The sequence below is a fragment of the Mesoplodon mirus genome (assembly GCF_964341445.2).
Source record: "Mesoplodon mirus genome assembly, chromosome: 5".
In the NCBI taxonomy this organism is placed as follows: Eukaryota; Metazoa; Chordata; class Mammalia; order Artiodactyla; family Ziphiidae; genus Mesoplodon; species Mesoplodon mirus.
Genome location: NC_138980.1, coordinates 153,412,565 through 153,438,328, shown reverse-complemented (window position 1 = coordinate 153,438,328; position 25,764 = coordinate 153,412,565). Strand labels below are relative to the sequence as shown.

General features: G+C 45.6%; 1 protein-coding gene across 1 annotated transcript in view; it reads right to left on the bottom strand.

Annotated features, from left to right (window-relative positions):
• Window positions 1–2,317: 2,317 nt before the first annotated feature.
• GDNF (glial cell derived neurotrophic factor) overlaps window positions 2,318–25,764 on the bottom strand; it is a 28,743-nt gene continuing 5,296 nt past the window's right edge. The window contains exons 2-3 of the mRNA XM_082622884.1: window positions 25,389–25,565; window positions 2,318–4,866 (exon numbers count right to left, since the gene is read on the bottom strand). Coding sequence (XP_082479010.1) covers window positions 4,382–4,866; window positions 25,389–25,539 — 636 coding nt within the window. The 5' untranslated portion in view covers window positions 25,540–25,565 and the 3' untranslated portion in view covers window positions 2,318–4,381. The remainder of the gene's footprint in view (window positions 4,867–25,388; window positions 25,566–25,764) is intronic.

The window sequence follows — 25,764 nt, the reverse complement described above, 5'->3', positions numbered from 1 at the left end:
GGCCCGAGATGACGGTGGGTACGGCCCCACAAGACCATCAGAGCCTGGTGTCTGGGCTCCTGGTCCCGTGCTCTCACACCACCCTCAGCAGCAAGGACTCAGAGTCAGACGCCCAAAGGGAGAAACATTCCTCTGAGGACCACTGTGAGGGGGCACCCACCCCCCCAAAACTATGGACCAGCCAAAGCACTGGTGGTTCCTAACAAATTGAACTGGGTAAGCACGGCGAGAGTTCCTTTTCTTATTGCTGCTAAGAATTTCCCAGCTTTCAACTCTCCCTTTCTCAGTTGAATGAAATTTCCAGAGTTGACCACTTGTTAATCATGCTGAACAAGAAACCCACAATGCCCAAATGTCCATAACGTGTGTGTGTGTGTGTGTGTGTGCACGTGGGGAGCTGCCCAGTAGTTTCTGACTCTTACTAATCTCTAGTCCCCGCTCTGTTCATCCCAATGCCTACAGGAGTGGGCAACATGGCCCAAGGTAGTTTCAAGGGACGGGCAACAGGTGTTATGAGAAAGAAAATAAGATCATGGGCAGTTTCATGGTCCCATCCATCTGGGGAAGTCTGCACACTCTGCCCCTCCTGGACGGTCACAAGCTTCTTTAGTTTAATAAAGGCTCTGATAGGTTCTACATTTTTCTTTCTAACTTCAAAAAGACGTTGTTTAACTCAATGTTTTCCAGACTTGTTTGATCACAGAACTACCCCATGTTTTACGAGCATCTCACCTGGTTCGTCATCCTGGGAACACGCTTTGGGGAAACGGTAAAAGGAGTGGAGGTAAGCAAGAGTTCGCATTCCTCTCCGAGCTTTGGACCAGAATCTGGCTTAGAGAAAGTGAGCTGGCCTCAGCACTGCCCTGGCAGCAGGACTCCCAAGTGCCCACAGTGGGTACCAGCCACTCTAGCTGGGGGATGGTGAGTGTCGGGAAGGGGCGGGCATTTCCTGCACTTCCCTGACTGTGGTCGTCTGGAAAGCCTAGGCTGGTGGCCACTTAGAAGAGTCTTAAGAGCGTCAGAGTTTCATTTTGGGCTTGAAACACTGTACAAGGCCACCTTTTAATAGTCACAATGCCGCCTGTGACACAGCATGGGGTGTGTGTCATCTGAGGAGGAAGCATGCTCTCTCCCCGCAGTCCAGGGCCGTGGCATTTCCTCTCTTGTGTGCTTTTCTTGCCAGCAACAACTAAGCCCAAGGCCACCATTTGCACAATTCCAGGGATTCTGCTACTTTGCTGTGGGGAACCCACGTGAACGGCGTCTCCCAGGGTTGTGCAAAGCGGTGGTGCCGTCCAAGCGCTTGCCTGCCGCAGGGTTTTGCCAGGACAATCCTATCTATTTCGTAAGTCCCGCCTCAATGTCACCTCTAGTTACAGCAGGCCCCCGCTATTTACTATTATGATATCCTGTTTGTATTCTTTACAAATGGTGACTCATTTATCGACACCTGAATCCCTACATATTTTTACTTTTTTGAATATTGTCTGTCTCCCCCTCAAATAAAATATCAACTCCACAGGGTTGAGCAGAGTTTTGTTTGTTTGTTTTGGCCACTGTTGGATCCTTGGTGCCTTGGACAGTGCCTGGCACAGTGTCGCTCACCTCAAGTATTTGTTGAATGAATAAATGAAGAACAACTTTGCAAGTTCTTCCCCAGTTGGGTGGTGATTGGTTGTGGAGAGCTGATGGACAAGGCCACTGGCCAACCAGTGGGCTGAGTGGTAGTGAAGGGCACGGCCTTCCAGCCTGGGCCAGTCATGGTCCGGGCAGGTGAGGAAGCACAGAAGTACAGAGAGCAATAGAAATGAGTTTTTATTTGTAAAAAGTTACAAAATAATATTGTACAAAAATAAAGTCTGTAGAGAACTTTGGTTGTATAACACAAATGACCGAGACAGATCAGAGAAGTCAAAACTTCCAAAGAAGTGCACTGGATCAGATGGTAATCACAATGATAGAGAAAAATCACAAACTTTACCCTTTTGTGGATTTGGTGGAGCGATTTGCTTCAGTTAAAACCTGCTTATGGTGTGTAGGTAATGCTGGGAACAAGCTGTCAGCACCCGTTGAATACCACTGCCCCTGTGGGCAGAGACTCTCCATGGGGAGCTAGGGCTGAGGCTGACCCCTGGGGACACCAGCCACCAGATCAGCCAGGACTCTCTGAATCGGACAGATGATCCTGGGACTGCATCAAACTGTGCTTCGTGAATGAATGGTCGGCTGGGTCCGTCCCTATTTTGAGCAGGCTGCTCCTCAGCAAGGTCCCTGCTTGGGCCCCAAGAAAGGACAAAAGGGAGGCCCTTTTCCTCTATTTCTGAGTCGTGTAAGGGGAACAGAAAGGACAGAGGGTGCAGAACAATGGACAGCTCGGGTCTTTTGGGGCGGGGTGTGGAAAGGGATGTCTGGTAACTGCTGCTTCTTGGTTACTTTGTAAAATTAACATGATTATTTGAGGGAGGCCAGTAGGCTATTTAACGGCTAAAGCTGTCATAGTTTGGGGCTAATAGCCACTGTGGTAGTGATAGATGATCTCTCTGATAAAAATCCCTTTTATGAGATGTGTAACAGGCTCTACAGTAGGGCTCAGTGCATTGAGTTGGGTCAGCTGCCAGACAAATCCACGATCTGGGGCGCTTAGGAGAGGGTTGTTCTCACCCTACACCTCCACCCCGTCAAAGGCTTTCAGCATCCAGGTGGCAGGGCGTGTGTGCTGAGGCTGCCCCAGGCCCATCTTGCTTGTCCACCCTTCCGGGGCACCTTCTCCCGAGGGAGGGGCAGCAACTGGTGGCTTTTTTGGCAACTGGCTGACCCCACTTCCGGAAGGCCTGGAGCACTCCTTGGCTGCACTGGGGCCGAGCACGTTTCTCAGGAAGGTGGTGGGTGGAAGGGTAGAGGAAGAGTCTCCACAATCAGGGCAGAACCCTGGCTACCTGACAGGATTGTTACTTTGAGGTCTGCATTGAATCCAGGACTACCTACTAAGGGGACTTTAAGCTTTGATATATGTGGTTATGCATATGACAGACAGATACACGTGGAGGGGAGTGAGAGCTTCAGTACAACAGGGAATGGAGCACACAGCCTATCTGCTGGGAGACAGAACCGTGAAGAGATGAAGCCGAGTGCCCTGGTCTCTGTGTCCTGCTCCCGAAAAGGGGGCCGGCTCAGAAATGTTCCTTCTCTAAAATATGAAAACAGGTAAGACGCTGAGATCTGGGGGAATCACACGAGAGCTCTTCTTAAAAAAGGTAAAGTAAGTGATTTTTTGCCTAGTGAAAAACTTTTTAATACTTTGAAAAGCATGGACCCTTGTCCCCAATTAAAATTTCCTTTGTCACCTTCTTTTGCATTTTGCGAGCACATATACTTTGGCACCTTTGAAAAGAAACTTTAATAAATAAGGGAAGAAAGAGAAACTCATTAGTGAACGGTAATAAATAACAATAACTTAAATCTCAATAAATATTTTCTCTATACTTCTGTATCTGAAACAGATGCATTGCATCGAGTAGCTTCTCTGGTCACTGGTGACCACGCATAACGGAGCTGGGGTGTATGTAACATCTGTCTCTCTGTAAACCGAGAGCCCGGCGACCTCCCCGCCCCGGTGCAGCTGGGGGCCTTCCCCGAACGCTCTCCTGCAAGAATGCTGCCGAAAACCACAACTGGTTTCCTGTTTCCAAGGACAGAAAGGAAATACCTTCAGGTTTGGTTTTAGTCATGAGGACAGCCTTTCTGGTTCCTAGCCAACCTCTTCCCACCTCACACACCATGTTTGAAATCAATCACCCACTGTTCCCCAAAACGCTGGCTGGAGTAAACCTCAGGCCTGAACCTTCAAAAGCAAAGGTTACTACCTCTTGTGTGTGTCTTTGCTTTTTTTTTTTTCCCTCCTTGCCGGTGTATGTCTCCACTGAGTGACAGAAAAATAAACCTTTCTTGCTTTCAGCAGTAAAACGTAATGACAGGGAACGACACCAGGAGGACCATTTCCCTGGTGTCTCCAGACATGTGAAAACAAACCACAGGAGATACACTGGTTTGGTTTCAAGTGCATCCGCAACTGTACCCGTGACCGGCGACGGTGGACTGTATCGGATGAAACGACGGCAACACCCAAGCAGGGACACCAGCCCTGAGCTTCTGGTGACGCTGGCCGCCATCTGGGAGAATGCAGACAGCTGTTTTCTCTCTCTCCCGCCCTGTTTTCTGTCGCTGGGTCTCCCTCCGCCAGGCTCCCACAACGGCTGCCTGCCTCCTCCTCGCCTCCTTGGTCCTTATCTTCCCCTCCGGGCAAACGTTTTCTGGGAACCTTGGTCCCTTTCTTTGCACTTTGTGGCAGGAATGCAATACACAGCGCTCTCTGGAGCGGGAGTCAGATACATCCACAACGTTTGGCGGAATGCTTTCTCAGAATATGGTAAACCAGGTTATCATCTAGAAAGGACAGGTCGTCGTCGAAGGCGAGGGGTCTGCAACACGCCTGCCCGACTTTGTCACTCACCAGCCTTCTACTTTTGGACAAGTTTTTTAATATTTTGTCATACATTGTCTCGGCTGCATCGCATGAGCCGCTGCAGTACCTGAAAATGAGTTCCTCCTTGGTTTCGTAGCCCAAACCCAAGTCAGTGACGTTCAGATGCACGGCAGTTAAGACGCATCCCCGATTTCGGCCCCTCTGGCCCCGCCGGCCTTTCCCTCGGGAACCTTCCGGGCTGGCGGCTGCAGCCTGCCGGTGCCGCTCTCGGCGGGGCAGCACGGCCATTTGTTTATCTGGTGACCTTTTCAGTCTTCTAATGGTGGCTTGTATAAAATCCATGACATCATCAAACTGATCAGGATAATCCTCTGGCATATTTGCTGTGCAACAAGAAAACAGAAACGGTCACGTAAGACAACAGCAACGACCATTTCGAGGAGGCTCCAAGATCGCAGTGTCTCCTAAAGGCGGCCAAGCTCGGCCTCGCGGTGAAACTGCCAGCTCGGGGACCGCTGTCACCCCCTCCAGCCCGAGCCTGAGGACACAGGCCAAAAGGTGCCCTCCAAGACTCCGGGGAAGGAAGTTCATCCACTCGAAAGAGGAGACTGACACGGGGGGTGACCCACTTCCTTGCTGAAAACAAATCCTTCGAAGTGGAATTGCCATTTGAATAACATCTGCCATTTTGTAACGCGTCTGTATTGAGGGTGCTGATGCTGATCGAGGCCCCTTCTTCTTGTTCTAATGACGTAACCTACAGTTGTGGTTCTCAAATGTGAGTGTGGATGTGACTATGCTGGGCTGCTCATGGAAATGCAGAGTCCTAGCCTGACCCTTAAGGGAAGCGTGGGGAGGGGCCGAGGAATCTATTTTTAACGAGCCCTGGAGAAATTCTGATGGGGGTGGTCCATGGAGCATACGTTGAGAAACACTGTCTTAGAGGGTGAAAAAAGAATTAACCTTGGATTGGGCTTGGAAGACACTGCTACTTTCACCTGGAATACCGAGGAGTGCTCCTTCCTGAAATCCACCCCGACTTAACACCTCTGCTCAGCTGAGTGGTACGAGAACCATTTTGACAGATCACATGAAAAGCTCTTGAGCTCAGCTATATTTTAGAGCTTCCTTAAAAAACATAAAGCCTACTTTTCACTAACACAGAGACTAATTTACCACTTCTTTGGATTAGCATGACTTTAAAAATATATGGTCATACTGTAAGATGACATTTTTTAAAAAAATTTCATGTATTTTATTTAACCTTATATTTCCTTTGTTTTTTGAGTATTTACAGTTAATGTATTTTCTTTCTTTTTAAATTTTTTTTTAACATCTTCATAGGAGTACCATTGCTCCACAATGGTGTGTCAGCTTCTGTACTACCACAAAGCAAATCAGTTATACATATACATATGTTCCCATATCTCTTCCCTCTTGCGTCTCCCTCCCACCCTCCCTATCCCACCCCTCTAGGTGGTCACAAAGCACCGAGCTGATCTCCCTGTGCTATTCAGCTGCTTCCCACTAGCTATCTGTTTTACATTTGGTAGTGTATATATGTCCATGCCACTCTCTCACTTTATCCCAGCTTACCCTTCCCCCTCCCCGTGTCCTCAAGTCCATTCTCTAGTAGTTCTGCATCTTTATTCCTGTCCTGCCCCTAGGTTCTTCATGACCTTTTTTTTTTTTTTTTTAGATTCCATGTATATGTGTTAGCATACGGCATTTGTTTTTCTCTTTCTGACTTACTTCACTCCATATGACATGACACTCCATATGACAGACTCTAGGTCCATCCACCTCACTACAAATAACTCAATTTCATTTCTTTTTATGGCTGAGTAATATTCCATTATATATATGTGCCACACCTTCTTTACCAATTCATCTGTTGATGGACACTTGGAGGTTCCTTAAAAAACTAAAAATAGAACTACCATACGCCCCAGAAATCCCACTACTGGGCATATACCCTGAGAAACCACAATTCAAAAAGAGTCATGTACCACAATGTTCATTGCAGCTCTATTTACAATAGCCAGGACATGGAAGATGACATTTAAATGTATCATAGCAGTACATGGACTGAGATACTGTTTGTGGGCAGATGGTGGGAGGGGGGTGTCCAGCCTCTGCTGCGGGCTGTCACATGACTCCCACTGGCTTTGGTTGCAAAGAGGACAAGAGATGTGCATTTTAGGGAGGTCACATGGAGGAGTGATTGAGGTGATGCTTCTACGGTGTTTGAGACCTTTGGGCAAACACATGAATTTGCAGTCTCTTGGCATTTTCTGCTGTGTTTCAAGCATTTGCTTTGGCAAATGCTCTCTCTCTCTCTCATGTGTGTGTGTGTATGCAGAACATACGACATATAGTAATGAAAAGAGTGGGGATGGTGTGGAATTTCCAGATCACCTTGTTGCCCTAAAACTAAAATCTAAAATTTGGCACTGGATGGTCCTGTGCACAGAATTCTCAAAGCTGCTTCCACTGGTCTGTGCCCCATCGCCTCTTGCCCCCGAGCCCCTGCATTCCAGCCTTACCCTCCTTCAGTCTGTCTTCCACCCGGCAGCCAGAGCAACACTCTTAAAACTGTTAACGCAGCTCACGTCCCTTCTCTGCTCCAAGCCCTCCAGTGGCTCCCCATTTCCCTGGGCATAAAAGTCAAAGTCCACCCTGGCCCAAGGCCCTCCCAGACCCGGCCCCCCACTCCGTCCCGTTCTCTGTTACCACTGACCTTCCTTCCTCCTTACTGCCTCCCCCTCCGGCTCCTCTGGCCTTCCCACTGTTCCTCAAACACAAGGTTTCTCAACCTCAGCACTACTGACATTCTGGGCTGGAACATTCTTTGTTGTGGGAGCATTTAAGGATGTGTAGTTGCATCCCTGGCCTCCACCCAGGAGATGCTAGTAGTATCCCCCAGCCCCATCCCAACAGTGACGAACTGAAGTGTCCCCAGATATTGCCAAAGGTCCCCTGGGGGCAAGATCATCGTGGTCAAGAACCACACAGATCAGAACACAAACAGGGACTCAGGGCCTTTGTGCTGGCTGTTCCCTCTCTGCCTGAAACACCATTCCTTCGGGGTACCCAGTGACTCACGCCCACGTCCCCTTCAAGTCTTTGCTCAAATGTCACCACCACCAAGCCCCACCTTGACCTCCCTGTTTCAAATGCAATCCCTCCCAAGCCCGAAGCCAGACCCTCCTGCCCTCTTCCCTCCCCAGCGTAATACTCACTACCTTCCAACACACTGTCTAACTTTCCTTATGTTGACTACTTGTTGTCTGTCTTCTCTGAGCGAATGTCACCTCTGCGAGGCAGGGACCTTTGCGTGGCTTGCTCACCAGTGGATCCCAGGTGCCTACAATAGGTTCTGGTCCCTGGAGGCCCACAATGATTTCTGAATGAGTTAGGTCACTTTATGAGGGGAGAAAGAGAGAGTCCTTAATTTATCCAGGGGACACTTGGGCTTCAGCTGGGAACCGCACCATGATGAAATGAAACGCTCCAAGAGAAATAGCCTCCATCACGCGGGTAGCCGCAGTGCGCGAGCAGCATGGTCATCTCCCTCCTGCGAGCGAATAAGCAGCAAATAACCAAGCTCACTCCCTTGCCAGCTTCCAGCAGCTTTAGAGTGTCAGCTCTCAAAGCCCACTTCATCCTGAGGATTCAGAAAGGTTCTGGCTCCACGGGAGTAACGTTTTCTCAAGAAGGACTGGAAGAGTGGGAGAGTATTGGAATCTGAATTTGTCGTTTCCTCTGAACCGCTTCTACTGGACTTCCTTAGGAAGTCTCCTTCCTTCCTGCCTCCCTCTCTCTCTCTCTTCCTTTCCTTCTCTGTTCTTAAAAAAAAAAATGTTGAATCGATAAAGAAGACGTGGCACATATATACAATGGAATATTACTCAGCCATAAAAGGAAACGAAATTGAGTTATTTGTAGTGAGGTGGATGGACCTAGAGTCTGTCATACAGAGTGAAGTAAGTCAGAAAGAGAAAAACAATTACCATAGGCTAACACATATATATATGGAATCTTAAAAAAAAAAAAAAAAAAGATGGCTCTGAAGAACCAAGGGGCAGGACAGGAATAAAGACGCAGACATAGAGAATGGACTTGAGGACACGGGAGGGGGAAGGGTAGGCTGGGACGAAGTGAGAGAGTGGCATGGACATATATACACTACCAAATGTAAAATAGACAGCTAGTGGGAAGTAGCTGCATAGCACAGGGAGATCAGCTCGGTGCTTTGTGACCACCTAGAGGGGTGGGATAGGGAGGGTGGGAGGGAGGGAGACGCAAGAGAGAAGAGATATGGGGATATATGTATATGTATAGCTGATTCACTTTGTTCTAAAGCAGAAACTAACACACCATTGTAAAGTAAGTATACTCCAACAAAGATGTTAAAAAAATTTCTTTTTCTTTTTTTTGCCACACCAAACGGCTTGCAGGATTCTTAGTTCCCAGACCAGGGATTGAACCCAGGCCACAGCAGTGAAAGTGCCACTGGACCGCCAGGAAATTCCCTGAAAATTTTTTTAAAGCACTCTGCGTTAAAGATATGAACTACTTATTTCGAAAAATGACTTGCTTATGCTATTTGTGACTTTTTTTCAATAATAAGCTATAAAAGAGGAAATTAGGTGTGCTCAGTTTCAAAAACCCATGCTTGAATAGAAGTCTGAACTTCTAAACCTGGTATCTTAGAGGCGATTAGTCAAAATACAGGAAAAAAAAAAGTCTTCAAATTTCTAAAGAGACTCTTTGCTTTACAAAAGGATCCACATGATGGGGTCCCTGGCTCTTTTCAAGAACTCCTGAATAGATCATGAACTTAAGAACCTGGGAACATGGAAGTTAAAACTGATTGAGAATCAACTGAGGATTAATCAGAAATGAGGATGAAATATTACTAAAATTTTAACAAAAACAAATGTGAAAACATTTGGCTTAGAAAAGTTCAACTTACACTGGTTTAGAGACTCATTATTTTATATAACATGATAAATTACATAATTTTATGTTACTAGGGTTATAATGATGATTTGAATCAGCAGTTATAATGTTCTTATTTATTGCCTGACACTTTCGAAGTTCTGGAAAAATGTTGTCCCTCCTTTTTAAGACATTTTGACCACATGACTCTGTCCACTGGCTTTGCTTGCCAGATAAAATACAGAATACCTAGTTAAATTTGATTTCAGATAACTAGCAAATAAACTTATAGTATCAGCAGTCCTCAGTAATGTTTGGGACATACTTATCCTTTGTTATGAGAATGCTTAGTTCCTTTTTCTTTATTTTAATTTCTGCTTGGCCTTTTTGGGGTGATGCGTGTACCAGTGTGAATGCACCAGCCACTTATGCTTTTGGGTGAGGTGGTGAATGGATCATTAAGCCTGAATTAAAAGGCTTCCAGGCACCTGGGAAGCAGTCAATCTGTGTTTGATGTGTTAAACCAAACAGCGTAGGGGCTTCCCTGGTGGCGCAGTGGTTAAGAATCCGCCTGCCAATGCAGGGGACACGGGTTCGAGCCCTAGTCCGGGAAGATCCCACATGCAGCGGAGCAACTAAGCCCATGCGCCACAACTACTGAGCCTGCATGCTACAACTACTAAGCCCGTGCGCCTAGAGCCTGTGCTCTGCAACAAAGAGAAGGCACCACAATGAGAAGCCCACGCACCGCAACAGAGTAGCCCCCGCTCGCGTACTAGAGAAAGCCCCCGCGCAGCAACAAAGACCCAATGCAGCCAAAGATAAAAATAAAAAAATAAAGAGTGTAGGTAATGAGGACCGCTTTTGATGGGACATCTCCCTCATACCTTGTCGTTAAGGTGGAAATGTTTATTTAAGCCTCAGGTTCAGGACATAGGTGATTCTTATTGAACTGAAGGGATTCCCCCCTGCCCCCTTTCTTCTGCTTCTTGAACAATAGAGGAAAAAATAAATATTTATGCTGAAAGTTTTACATGGATATGAATTTTGGAAACTAGAAAAGGGCAACATTATATTTTCCAAACCATGGAGCAAATTGGCCTGTCTCTTCCAACTGAATTCTTAATCCCAGGCCTTTTGCTGCTGACTGAGTTCATTTCTAAAGAGACCTCAAGTTATCAACACTAGGCATTTGGTGGGGGCATTGTGAGCCATGCCCCCACTGAGCCAATCTTTAGGGTCTCTGCAGAGGCCTCACACCTGGCTCAGGCAAGTAAACTCCCTGGGGGACCAAGAAGCCCCCAGCTGCCTCCATGTTCCTGGAATTCACTGAGCCAGGGGCAGCAAAAGGGTTGGGTTTGGATTAGTTCCCCAAATTAAGACTTAATGGCATATCACTTTCTTTATCCTATAAAGGGCTTGGCAGCATGTCAGCTACACAAATGGCCCTCGTTAGTATGAACTTTGATAGTAAAATACTTGCAAAACACAAAAGAGGAGCATCGTTTTTAAAAAGTAAGTCAAACACTTGCCCATTTCCCAGACCCATTTGGAGGCTAGATCTGGGAAAACATGGACATATAAAAGCTAGAGTTTTCGAAAAATCAAAACGCTCAAATGCATTTAAGTCATCCTTCAGGGTGCAACTAAACATTTTGGCATTATTCTATTTAAAATATTTTAACTTTGATGTGTCCTTTGTATAAACAATGTTATTTAAACAAATGAAACCTTGTACAGGGCCAGACTCTGGGAACAAACCAAACCATTCACTGCAGAGACTTTGCCCCCCTCGATTATGGGAAAACAGTAACATTACCTCAGGAACAAAGGCCTGGGATATTGACTATCTGGTAAAGTTAATTGAGGTTTTATAGGAACAATGGTGAGACCTCGGAGTACTCCTTGTAATAGCTGAACCAAGAAGCACATAATTCAAAGCATTATCTTGGCTAAGCTGGCATATAGTGGACAAAGTATTCTTTTAAATGTCAGATTTATCTTCAAAAGAGTACAGGTTAATTATATATATATATTTTTCAGGTTAATTATATTTTAATCAAGGGGTCATTTTATACTCGTATTGGGTTGTCCCCCTCCTCACCCGGCCTGGCTGAGTGTCTAAGACAGTTTTCAGCCTGTCTTTGACCCATGGGCCCATGAGGGAGGCAGTGCAAGGTTGTGTAGGAAGCAGTGAGGAGGTGACCCCTTACCCAGAGTGGGGTGGGCCCCGAGGGGCCCAGGAAGGAGAGGGCTGGACCCTTGCACGCACAGTGGGCCTCTCCTACAGGAGCCGTCTTCCAGGCCAGAACTAGCCTCAAGGATGCAGAGGCTCTGGAGAGAAGGCACAGGTGTTTCTCGCTCTGGGGAGGACCCACCTCTGTACTCCAGCGAAAAGCATCCAGCTTCTGTGTACTGGAAGGGCAAGGGTTAATACGCTGAGGTCCGCAGGGGTGACCTACTGCCCAGGTCAAGGCCACACAGGTGAGAGGCACATCTTCAATCAGTGCCTGGGTGCCCTCACTCCAGGTGGTGCCCAGTTCTGGGGTGGGCTAGACCCTGGGTGTGAAGCCAGAGATGCTGTGCCTGCGGAGTCTCTCCTGAAAGGCTGTCTGCAAAAGGAGGCACGTGGAACCCGCCCCCCTGGGGGGGAGGACATTTAATCTGATATTCGTTGCCTACCTGTACCCCAGGTAAAGTACAAATTGCTCTGTAGACCAAGTATATAAAAAAGAGAAGTTCTCTGTGTGTGTATACACACACACATATATACAAACATGTATGTGTATATACACATATACACCTGCATGTTTACATGAAAAGATCAGCCTAAGATTTATGTAACCTCTCAAGAAAATTTCCAACTAATGTCATTCTTCAGAATTCTGTTTTTACTTTTCAATAATGTACGAACATGATTTTCTTTCACTAATATTGCAGTATTATGAGAACTACATGATGGAGTCTTACCTTTAAAATTCCCCACGTTACAAAGAATGTGCATCATCTTCTATCTGAAATGACAGCTTCCTTGATGTACTTAGTATGACCAGTGTCAAGGTGGGATGGATGCCACCTAGCATGAATTTTAACCCTGACAACGTCTCTGCAAGGCTAAAGTCGGGGTCGCCTATTTATCTCTACTTTACAGATCAGGAAACTGAGGCTCAGAGAAGGTAAATATCTATCTGCTCAAGGCCACGTGGCTCATAAATGTAGACTCAGCTGGTTTTGGTTTCAAAGCTCAGACTTGTTCTAGGGCTCCAAGCTGCCCATCTGTTTTTAAGTAAAAATTCCACTACGGTGCAGCTTGTCTAGTCTCGGGTGTGTGGTAACTTACTCTGGAAGATATGCTCATTTCACCTGCACGCATTTACCACATTCAGAACAGGAAGTGAGAAATACACTTTCTATTGGAAAGTTCAGCTTGAACTGAGGTACATTAAGTAGATTCTAAAGTTAGGCTGCCATGGACCACAGAATACAGTAAATCGTCTCCAGAAAGGGAAAAGCATGTCGTTCAGGGGCATCTCTCCCACATCCTGGGTCTTGCGTATCACCCTAAGGCAGAACTGGCAATTTCCCAGTTAAAACCGGAAAACCGGCAGCCAAGGGCGGTGGCAGATTCAGACAGAGAGGCCCCGTCTCCGGAAGCTCCTCAAACTCGCGCTGGCACCGAGTGATAAAGTCTCACTGCAGAGCTGGAGAGGACAGAGCCTGGGATTCCAGTCCGGGGTCAGTCCCTGCCCAGCCTGTGACCTTGGACTAGTCACTGAACCCTTCTGAGGTCAGCTAGCCCCTCTCGGGAGCCTTCCCCAGTGCTAATGCCCTAAGATGTGGACAGTCTAAGTCTTGGTGTCACCCCCGTCAGGGAGAGGACTGCCTCTGCTGATGCCCCCACAGCATTCTGCTAACCACCAGCATCAGGGGCCCCAGGAGACCCCATAAGAGGTATTTTAGGTTCTAGCAATTCTCAACCTTTTCCGTTTGCCTCTTGGTTCAACGTCTTGGTTACACCTGAAATAACCAAGTGCCTCTCAACTCATCAAGTCATCTTCCTATGTCTTATTTAGGAGAGGTGAAGAGATGTGTAGAAAGGGCCCTATACTTGTGTCTCAAAGCACCCAGGTTCTAGTGGGAGGTATCCTTATGCCCCAGTCTCCATCTGTAAAGGTAGAGAAGGAGCCAATGACCTCTGAGAGGACACAGACACCAACATGCTATAAACCTGCAGTCTCCCTCACCCAAATGGCAAAATTGCCATTTTCTCAAAATCTCTATTTTATTCATTTCTGGTTTTGCTGCTTGGTCTTAGGACTCTAAGGCTAGAATCACCAATGGCACCTGCTACCAAATGCACTGTAAGAGCCCCACAGCTTGTCTTGGGGGCTGTTGACGCTTGTTTTTTATTTGACCTTCAGCGACCTCTGAAACGTGTGGTGTTAGTTTAGGAGCGTGTTGCAGTTCTCTGAAAACTTCAAAGTTCTGTCATCTGCTACTATTTAAAAGTGTTGACGTTGCCACTTATTTGAACTAATTAAAATAAAGCACCCATGGGTCCCTAAGTACTGGAATGCTGAGGCATCTCGCATCATGTGACGACCACCCTTACTTTCCTATTTTGGACAGAGTATTCATCTAGCATTACACAGACCATCCTGGTCAGAGTGGACTTGAGTTAACTTCAAGAGGGGTCCAGAGCATCTATTCTCCCATGAACAATCACCAGCTGAGGCAATTTACTAAGTCACTGTGACCACTGCCAGAGCTACCAGGGCATTCTCTCCATGACCAGTGGTTTGCCGGCAATAAAACATGACATGGGTTTATTTGAAAAGTATTTGCGTTGTAAAAACACCAGTGTTTTGTTGTTTTAAAAAAGCATTTCTGGATCCTCTCAAGACAGAAGAAAAGACGAACCAGTTCAAAATACAGAAAAAGAAGCCTTGGGTATACTTTTAAAGGCCATTTGCCCACCAGAATGCCATTTTAGTTACCACCTCCACCTACTTTGACCAACATCGCACACACTTATTAGCTATACCATGTCTTGACTACTTATCCTACAATTTAACTAAGAAAACTTGTCATCACTGTAATGGAAATGACTCTATGAATACAAATAGCCAAAAACCTCACTCAGGAAAGATGGACTGCATTCATTCTGTTACTCAGCTTCTAATTGCCCATACTTTTATTATAGTGATGTTAATAATTTTATGGTAATACAGAACGGCTCCCCTGAGGGGAAAATGTCCATTCTTCTGCTTTTAAGCCAGGAAAACACTCAGTAGGGTGTCCATTTGTCAGCTAATCCATGAACACCTGGTGCGAGCTAAAAGCAGACCACGGCCAGCTGTGAACACCTCACGCTCGAGTGCACACCAGGAGCCCTGCTACTGCCCTTATAAAGCGCTTAACAGGGGAGGGGGAGAAAGTTACCCCATACAGTGAGCGCCCCTAGGGAAAATAATCCCTTGAGATGTTCTCAGAGGCGGGTGGTTTTTGAGGGGAAACCCCAAAGGAACCTGGAAAGCAGAAGAACCTGGCTTCTTCCTTCCCACAAAGCCCTGCCTGCAGCCAGAGAGGCCCCGTGGTTCCACTGGGCCCTGCATTCAACGTCCCTGGGCCCTTCCCAGTGGGCCCACCTGAGCGGTGGGTAGAAGGAACTCGAAGGGCCTGAGGGACCTGGGCAAGAAGAGGAGGGGTTAAGAAGCTGAAAGGAGAATAAAGGGGGTGAAAGAAAAGTATTCTTTATCATTTGAGCCTGCCTGATGGATTCCTGCGGTCAGATGTGAGGCGGACTTTCTACCCCTTGGTGGATGAATTTACTGGAATCTCAAAGACTCTTCAGGTAATGAGCTAGACATATCATTCAAAAACAGCTGCATTTACAAAACCTCCACGCCTGACTTTTCTCCTCACTGAGGTAGCCAGAAGAGTTTCGGAGGAGAGTGGTAGGCCGGCAGGAAGTGGTCATGTGGTATGGTCAGAAGGGTGAGTGTTCCCTCAGGCTTTCCTGGGTCCAGTCTGGTTAAGTTGCTTAACCATTTGCAGCCCTGATCTCCCCTGAAAATGGGGAGAGTTACACGGAATGGAAGAAAATTTTCGGTTCAGTGCCGGAAAGTACTTAACAAATGGCACCAAAAGTAAGTCCCTATGGTTTTCACATCTGTGCCCATTCTTCACTGACATTACATTGGAAGCAGTGGTGTGAAGACCAACTCTGCTGGCTCTGGACAAAGGGGATTCAGACACTGGCCCCTTGCTTGTCCAGCATGTCGCATGGAGGAGAAGGCCTGGAGGCCCCGGCATGGTGATCTGTGGACAGGAGGTGCAGGCCTGTCCTGGGAGTCTGGGCTGCCTCTTCTCTCTTCCTAGAAATGCCCCCAAATTAACCACACAAACATCAACTGACTCCACAGCCCATGAATGATATTTTGTGTCCACCTTGGCATAGATCGGTGTCTTCAAACTGTGGCATGTATCCCTCTGGGGGTACATGAGGACTTTATCTACAGAGTCTATGGGTGGTTTTAAGAGAATCAATGTCCAGATCCTCAAATTCCACATGTGCTGCGTCCTAAGACCGGTCCACCTACGAATACTCCTGCAGCCAGTGCTCCTTCCACAATCATCCTGCCTTCCTGCCCATCTCACTCATTTTACCGCGAGGCACTGTCTGGTGGATAGACACCTGTAAGGACAGTTCAGGCATGCATGGCTCCTTGGGATAAACTGGTATCGGTGACTCATGATGTGAGGACACATCATCATGAACTTAGGATTCCAAAGATGTGTACCTGAATCTAATCATGTGGAAACAATCCCACAAATCCAAACCGAAGGACAGTCTGCAGAACAGCAGGCAAGACAGTCTGGACTTCTCAAAATGTGGGAAAAAAGGCTTGGGAGCTAATTCTAGATTAAAGGAGAATAAAGAGACATGACAATCAAATGCAAGTTGTGACTCTCAATTAAGGGAAAAAACTATGAAGAACATTATTGCCACAATTGGGGGCATCTGAATATGGACTATCTATTGGATAACAGTATTGTGTCAATGTTAAATTTCCTGAGACTGATAGCTGAATTGTGGTTATATAAGGTAATGTCCTTGGCTCCTAGAAGGTTCATGCTGAACTATTTATTGTTGTGTTTGCAAGTAATTCTCAAATGGTTTAAGAAAAAAAATGAAGCAAAATGCTAATGAAAGGTCAGTCTTGGTGAAAAGGGGACATGGGTGTTCATTGTACTATGAACACTTACTAAAAAGTCCCATATGAATGACTCAAGAAATACCAAAGTAGGTGGTTCCATGTTTCATTCTGTCCAGGCACTCATGGCAAGGCATGGGGCTTCATTTGCCTGTCTGTCCATCCACCCATCCATCTATTCACCTTATAATTAGGATCCAGAGGCGTGGTGGTTGTCATGGATGTATACTAACATGTGCATTTGAAGTGAAAATGAAGTTGGACCTTTTCTGACCAAAAAATCAACTTATTTGAGCTGATTTGTTTGATAATTTTCCACGAATTGGATAAGTTACATTTGCAGCTCCAAGGTTTTGCCAAAAATAGATTTGAAGCACATATCTAGTTCCCAAATGGGCTGGAAATTACATCTGCTACAACTATTTAAACTTGTGATAAAAATGCAGATATCACTTTAGAAGTGTGCAATAGTTTTTCAATGTAATTTTGTAGGTTTGCAAGCAAAAAAGTTTGAAGACTTTAAAAAACCATGCTCAGTTATACAATCATACAAAAGTGGGTTTTGTCTCTACTGAGCTAAGCAGTTGATTCCCAAGATCTGTGTTATGCAAACCCACTCCTGTTCCCACAGAGGCCATCACTCTGGCACATGTGCAGTCACCCTTGGCTTCCCAAGTGGACACTTCCTTCCCTGGGCGGAACAGAAGCCACCTGAGGGCAAGTGCCTTCTCGAAGCCCTCCCAAATGCCATCAGCCTATCAAGCATTCTAGGAGACCTCACTTTGTCCCTAAGAGTCAGGGAGCCTTCTCTCACTGCAAAAAGCATCGATATTATAGGACTGTGCAGAGAAATACATGTTTCTCTCCCTAAAATGTCCTGATTTAGACTTCTAAATATCCATTAATAATACGAGCCTAGGCCCACTGCAGCCCAAACAGGGATCAAAGAAAGGGCCTCAAGGAAATATAATATTCCTTGCTTCTTGCTATTAGTTTGCTCATTGATTTTCCTAGTAATACGTGTTTCAGTTAGTGAATACATTTTTAGCAAGCCAAGGTTTGTGTTTTCTTAATCTTCTAATATGAGAGCAGTCTGTGTTAAGCCAGCATTATTGGCTTTGGGACTAGAAGTTGGAGGTTTGCTGGCTTCACCACTTATTGGATTTGTGACCTTGAGCAAATCTCTATGTCTCATTGCTTCATCTGTACAACAGGGATAAATAACATCTCCTCTTGTTCAGTATAGCTCAAACCTACTCGATTTTAGGACAATATGCAAAACCTATTTGTTAAAATAACAAATGCTGGAGAGGGTGTGGAGAAAAGAGAACCCTCCTACACTGTTGGTGGGAATGTAAACTGGTGCAGCCATTGTGGAAAACGGTATGGAATTGCCTCAAAAAACTAAAAATTGAATTGCCATATGATCCAGCAGTCCCACTCCTGGGCATATTTCTGGACAAAACTATAATTCAAAAAGATACATGCATCCCTATGTTCAAAGCAGCACTATTCACAATAGGCAAGACATGGAACAACCTAAATGGTCATCAACAAATGAATGGATAAAGAAGATGTGGTATATATATATATATATATATATATATATATATATATACACACATATTTATAATGGAATACTACTCGGCCATAAAAAAGAATGAGATAATGCCATTTGCAGCAACATGGATGGACCTAGAGATTATCATAAGAAGTGAAGTAAGTCAGAAAGAGAAAGACAAATACCATATGATATCACTTATGTGTGGGATCTAATCTAATCTAAAATATGACACAAGTGAACTTATCTACGAAACAGAAATAGACTCACAGACATAGAGAACAGACTTGTGGTTACCAAGGGGGAAGGGGGGAGAGGGAGGGATGGATTGGGAGTTTGGTATTAGCAGATGCAAACTCTTATATATAGGATGGATAAACAACAAGGTCCTACTGTATAGCACAGGGAACTATATTCAATATCCTGTGATAAACCATTATGGAAAAGAATATGAAAAAGAATGTATATATATGTACAACTGAATCACTTTGTTGTACAGCAGAAATTAACACAACATTGTAAATCAACTATACTCAATAAAATAAATTAAAAACACCTTATTTGTTAAAAAGTGGGTTACCACGTGGAGAGCTAAGATGTGCTCTGATACTAACTTTTTCTTTAGCTTTCATTTTATTTATTTCTTTATTTTTAATTGAAGTATAGTTGATTTACAATGTTGTGTCAGTTTCTGGTGTACAGCAAAGTGATTCAGATATGTACATATATATGTATATGTATATATATTCTTTTTCAGATTCTTTTCCATTATAGTTTATTACAAGATTTTTTAAACATCTTTATTGGAGTATAATTGCTTTACAATGGTGTGTTAGTTTCTACTTTATAACAAAATGAATCAGCTATACATATACATATATCCCCATATCTCCTCCCTCTTGCGTCTCCCTCCCTCCCACCCTCCCTATCCCATCCCTCTAGGTGGTCGAAAAGCACCGTGCTATGCGGCTACTTCCCACTAGCTATCTACTTTACGTTTGGTAGTGTATATATGTCCATGCCACTCTCTCACTTCGTCCCAGCTTACTCTTCCCCCTAGCCGTGTCTATTACAGGATATTGAATATAGCTCCCTGTGCTATACAGTAGGTCCTTGTTGTTTATCTATCCTATATATAATAGTTTGCATCTGCTAATACCAAACTCCCAATCCATCCCTCCCCCCGACCTTTCCCCTCTGGTAACCGTAAGTTTGTTTTCTATATCTGTGAGTCTATTTCTGTTTTGTAAATACATTCATCTGTATGATACTAACTTAAGTTTTTATTTGTAGCTCTTCACTTATTTGAGGATTAACAGGTTGATTCAATTGTGCTTATGCCTAGACACTTTAAAAATAAGGGCACACTTCAAAATGAAAAATATGCCTATGCTATAGACTCGTGAAGCTTGGGACTTGAGTAAGTTTTGCAGCAAGAAGGCTTTGCAGTGAGATCCTGCTTGCTGCCACCTGCTTGCTTGAGACACTCCAGCGGCACCCCGCTGCCATCAGAAACAGAGCAAGCACCTTCTTTTCCTGGATTTTACAGTATCTCATAATCTGGGTATCACCTACAGAGATATCCTAAATTTCACACTACTTCCCGCCACCTGTTCTCAGTACTTGGCGACTCGTCTGGCCTCCTCCTTGTATCCACCACCTGCCCCTTCCCCATATCGTGATCACAAATTTGCCTGTGCTTCTCCTTGGTCTGGAATGTGCCCTTTTCCCTTTCCCTTCCTTTCCTAATACCCATCTTTCAAGTACCAGCTCAAATCCCCCCTCTCCCGCAAATTCTTTCCTGCTATAATCTCCAAATCCCAGTGACTTCATTGCTAGGAATTCTTACCATGACCACAGCTAACATACATGCCTTGGTAGACACAGCTATCTCTCGGACTGACAATCCACCCACCCACCCACCCATCGGCCTATCCATAGTTTACAACTAGATCATAAGCTATTTAAGTTCACAATTTTGCCTTTTAGATGCCCACACAGCACCTAGAGCATGAAAGATATTTAATACTTGCTTCCTGATTGAGCTCAAGTGATTAATTAAAGAATATGTGTTTTAATTGAATAAAGGGGCTATGGGCCATTAAGTGCTAAAGAAACAAAGATGAAAGGGACATTAGGAGAGGAAAATGCCAGATAGCTTTTATTCTTCTATCAGTGAAAGTAGAATCTTTTGAGAATAATTCTTTGGCTGTTGGATCGGCCTAAGGTCCTAAGACTGGCCAATTCAAATTAAGCCTGAAATAGATTTCTCTAAACAGCAACAGTTTGAAATAGGTCTTCAGACTGAGGCCAGAATGAGATGTTGGTCTCAGATCTCAAGTGAGAAATCAGTGCTTCCTAAAAGCCTGACATGCAATTTCCTGATTCCAGGACCCCCAGCCCAAGTGGCACAGCCCTTTTTCAGCTTAGGGACTTTATTACGGTATCATCTATTCATACAGTCCCTAAAATAATAAGAAGCAATAGATGGACGGCACTTATTTATTCTGAACTCTGAACCCACAACATTAGATTTGAAAGCTTAAAATTTAACCAGCTTATTGCACTAGAAGCTTTCTTAGCCGAATAACAATGGGCTGAAAGTTTACTAAATTCACTAACAGCTTTTTTTGCTGAGTTTGTGAAACAGCTTAAATATCCAGGTGGGATCACTTAACACAGAAATACTCTATCTCAAGACAGGGAGCCTCCAACTCACAGCCCCCTTATCACCTACCTGTAAGGATCTTAGTGTGCCCTGACCCCTTTCTTCCCATGGGGAAGAGGGTCTCCCTAACATGACCATGGGAATCTGGTGGGAACAATTCCATAGGAACTATGTGGGCTCAGAGAATGGGGAAGGGAAGGAGCTGTGAAACCTGGGAAGAGCCAGGGGGAGCTGAAGGGGGCGGGGGCAGAATCCCAGGCAAGACTGGCCCGCCTACGTGCTGACCAACTGACTGTCTCTGGGGCCCAAAATAGCCTCCCTGCAAGGCCTGCATTTCTTTCACTCTCCATGCTTTGTCGGGCTGCTTGAAATTCCACCAGTTAGAGCAATGGCTTGGCAGGGGCTGAAGTGAAAGTCTGTGTCGGGAGAAAAGGCATTCACTGGGTGCATGCTGCAAGGAGGAGGGTGGCACGTTCAATAGTTGTTTATGGGGCACAGGTTTTACCAAGCATTATCTCGTTTAACTCACAGCAGCCCCAGGAGGCAGGATGAATAGTATTCCTGTTTTACAGATGAGGAAACTGCGCTTTAAGAGCTGTTAAGTAACCGCTGGGTAAGTGGCAAGACTGGGATCCAAACCATAGACTGATCTGAATGTGTGGACGTGAGCTCTTGCTTGTTGAAACTCCATGATTTGCTCTATGCCCTCCTTCTGCAGATTATGGGACCTGGCAACCTGGGAAGAGACTCTAGCCCAATAATATTGTGAATTATATCTCAGGTCTATCACGGTTTCCATAGATTTTTGTGGGCTAGTCTGGGAGCTTGATAGCTTGATTTGTAAGATGGTTTCTCTAGGAGAATTTGTGACTTGCTACCAAACTGGTGGAATATAACCCCATTAGATTACAATAAATTGTGGATTACCTGCAATTAAATTTAAGAATGCCCAGTGTTTCTTCTAGTTGGTTTTCTGTCACATAGAAAGCCCACCTTTTCAGCCCAAGGTTCTTCATGTTTAGTTTTAGTTTACAAAGCTACCAAATTGCACCACAATTTGTAGTAGGCTGCAAATTAGAGTAGAATGTGCCAGGGCTAATCCCCAAGAGCTTATAACTCCTTACTTCTTGTTTGTTTTTTAAATTTAATTTTTATTTATTGTCAGAGCAAATTAGATTAAAATGTTGTGCTTGTTCTAGGTGTACAGAATTTGGTTTATTTTGTCTATGTATCTATCTACTCATCTTTGGATCCTTTCCCATGTAGGTTATTACAGAGTGTTGAGTAGACCTCTCTTGGTATTCCATAGGTATTTTGTGATTATATATTTCATATGTATTAGTACATGTCTGTTAACCCCCACATCCTAATTCATACATTCCTTACACTTTTACTAGAGAGTATGTTTCATGAGGACAGGAGCTTTTGCCTGTGTACCAAGGATTCCCTAGCACCTAGGACAGTGCCTGGCACATACAGGCACACATTAATTACTTGTTGAATGAATACGTGCTTTTACATCACAAATTTTTAAAAACCATCCTCCTGCCATCATGGAACTCTGGCACTTTGGACAAGCTGCTTTACATCTTTAGGCTTGGGGACCATAGGAGTACCTTTGGGCTCTAAAATGCTATGACATCTGTGCGTATCACCTTCTAGTTTCGCTTTCTAGATGCCCCAGGCCTGCTCTAATCGCCCTTTGGAGAAGATATGGGTAAAAAGCAAAATAAAAAAAACCCCAAAGATGGTGAAGGGGAGAAGTCTTGGATGCTCCAAAAGGAAAATCACAAGTCTTCGAGTTCAGACAAGTTCAAAGTTGCTACAGGAGGCAGCCACAGTCCATGAACTTCATTGTCAACCTCTAGGCAAATGAGTGAGCCAGTTATGAATTTTACTTGGTTGGTTCAGCTCATGATAACGGTAGGAACAGAATTCTGGCTGTTTCATTTATATTGGAATCAGCAAAATACACGCAACCTCAAAGGTGTTGGGTGCAGTCCAGCCCCCTTTAAACAGCACAGAATGACTCAAGGTGGCATAAAAGAGCCTTTGCTCAATCACTAAGTTACAAGCATTTGAAAAGAAGAGGGACCAGTATTTACGGTACTTTCTATTTTCAAATGAAACGAGTGGCTGAATGTTTTTCTACATAAGCCTTAACCAGTTGCATGGCGTACAGTGCAGGATATAAATGTCAGCTCTGTGACAGGAGCATGTTGACACTGGTTGAGTGTTCAAAGTCTGCACATTGTCATTATTCTGCCTTCCCTGCACTGACAGCTTGCTACCGAATTGAACATACCTGGAGAGAAGTCAATTTGGCTTAGAACGCAGCTCACTGTCTCTCTGGGAACATTTCTCTTTCAAGGATCTATTGGGTCTTCCGATAGATAAAACAGAATCAGATGTGTTCTGCTGGTTCTAATGTAAACACAGTGGTCAGAATCTTGTCCATTGATGATTTAGCATCAGTTTTGGAAAAGGGAAGTGATCTCCCTTTCCCCGGAACCCCCAGCTACGGCCGTCCATCAGTAGGATTACGGCTACCTTGCTTGCTTTGTGACTGCCTGTACCTTACATGAGGCACAGATTTTCTTAGGGTATTATCAAGCCATAGGGATTCAACCCTGACAACACATTAGACTCACATGTGGAACATCTAAATATCTAGATGCCCAGGCCACGCCCCAAACCAATGAGATCAGAATCTCTCCTGGTGAAGCCCAGCATCAGCAGTCATTAAAGTTCCCCAGTTAAGTCCAGTGAGCAGGGGTCTTTTCTTATGAGTCTTTTCCCAAAGGAAGGTTAGGGTGGAGTGTGCAGGTGTGTGTGGGGGTTCCGGGGGGGGGTCAATCTCACGGTCACTGGCATTTTGGAGTGGAAAGGCCTTCCTTTACTGTATAGTTGTAAACTGTTCATTGAGTTCTGTAGTAAGTAATTTGTCCAAGGTCACAGAATTAGCCAAAAGCAGAGCCAGCACCAGGAGCCAGCATTAAATAAGCCTAGGTAGACAGGATACTAATATGCTAATTAAACCTCCATGAATTAATCAGCTTCATAATCAGGCACAGTCATTTTTCTCTCCAGAATGTCTTGGTTAGAAAACTATTACCTTCCACTGTGTTCCCATTCCTCTGACCTAGGCTGCTTGAACCAATGAAAAGCCACTTACTCAGCCCTCATGGGTACAGTTCTGAAGACAATGGCACTAAAGGGCATTTTAAGTTTCTACTACAGAAACATTGTATACGCTAAGATGGAAACTCGTGGTTGAAACCAAAGCCTTTAAAAATAGGCTTATACAACTAATGGACAGAAACTCCTGGAACAGTTCCTTCAATTTCAAGGGATCAACTGTGTTCTCTTTCTAACCCTAAGTCACTCTTGAAGTCTTAATTGGCCTTAGAAAAATGCACTTTTTCTTTTCCCTGGGACTTCTGGAAGACGATGCTTTAATTGTTGTAATTAAGCATAAGATAAGCACACCACGTTTCCTGAGCGATTTTTAGCCCAAGGCCATAGGTTTGGGGGACTCTAGCATACAGCTGACTCTGGGACCCTTTCTACTGTGCATGTTTCAAATGCAAAATAGCTTGAAGGGTAACGGGAGTGGTGAGTGGTTATGGTAATGCTCACTATTGCTTTAGTCTGGGGCTGTGCAAATTCTCTGCTGCTACCTTTGTTAGCTACATACCTCTCCAATAATCTCTAACCTGTGATGAAGCATACTCTGCTTTATGCAATAAACTTCTCAAGAGCGGAGGGTAAATTATATCAAATCATAGCTGATGTGCCCTGATACACTGCGAAGACATTTTTGAGAGGCAAATCACAGACTAATTTCCTAATATTAATAACCTGGTCTTTTCTTAAGAGTTAACACTGTCATGTGTGGAGCGCACGATGGTTTGTTTCTTTCCCCCCTAGCCCCAGCTAGCACTATGTATCGTTGTCTTTCTAGAACTGGAACTTTTCTGAACAGATTTGACACTGCCCAGATGCTTGTTCTGGAAATCAAGTCCCTTCTGTGTTTTCTCTGACTCTGGCTTGGTTTTGTGAAACCTCAGCCTCTTCCCTTGCAAGGGCAGTTTAGGATGGAAATGCAATTGTTTTCAGAATTCAGCACAGCCAGGCACACCCAGAGAAAGAGGGCTTTGGAAGAAAAAACGGGGGTGTGTATATGTGTGATGGGGAAGCAGAGGAAAGGGGACAACTGCGTGTTCTCCTACGGTGATGGTGGTGGTACTGCTGGGGAAAACAGCTGTTCCTCGGAACGCTAAATGAGCAGCAGAAAAATGTGTCACCCCCCGTGCGGGGCAAAACCAGCGCGTGCCACAAACAGACTAGGTGCTGGGGTCCTGGGGCTCCAGTCGGTGGCTACGAACCGCGAGGGGGCGTCGGCGTCAGCGCGGCTCTGCCCTGGGTCGGGAGGCCACACTGCGGTCGGGGCTGACTTGGGGTGCGTGCGAGCGGCGGCTGGGGTGACCCCCGCGGGGAGGGAACGGTTCTTACAGTCACTGCTCGGCGCGAAGGGCGCGCGGCGGCGGCCGAGGGAGCGGTCTTCGGCGGGCGCCTCGGGAGGCCTCTTACCGGCGGGCAGCGGGAAGGCGGACGCGGTGTGGAGCAGCACCAGGCAGACAGCCACGACATCCCATAACTTCATCTTAGAGTCCCGTCCGGCGGCGGCACCTGGGCGGGCGGGCGGGCGGGCGAGAGAACCGGGGAGAGCGCGTTAGGCCTGGACGCCGAGGGCCGCCGCGCTGCCCCGGGCGCCTCGGCCCCGCGGGTCCTCGGGGCTCCCCTCCAAACTCGGCACCGCCCTCCTCCCGGACCGCGGCAGCCCGGCGGTTCCCCGGGCTCCCCCCCACCCTCCTTCCTTCCCAGCCGC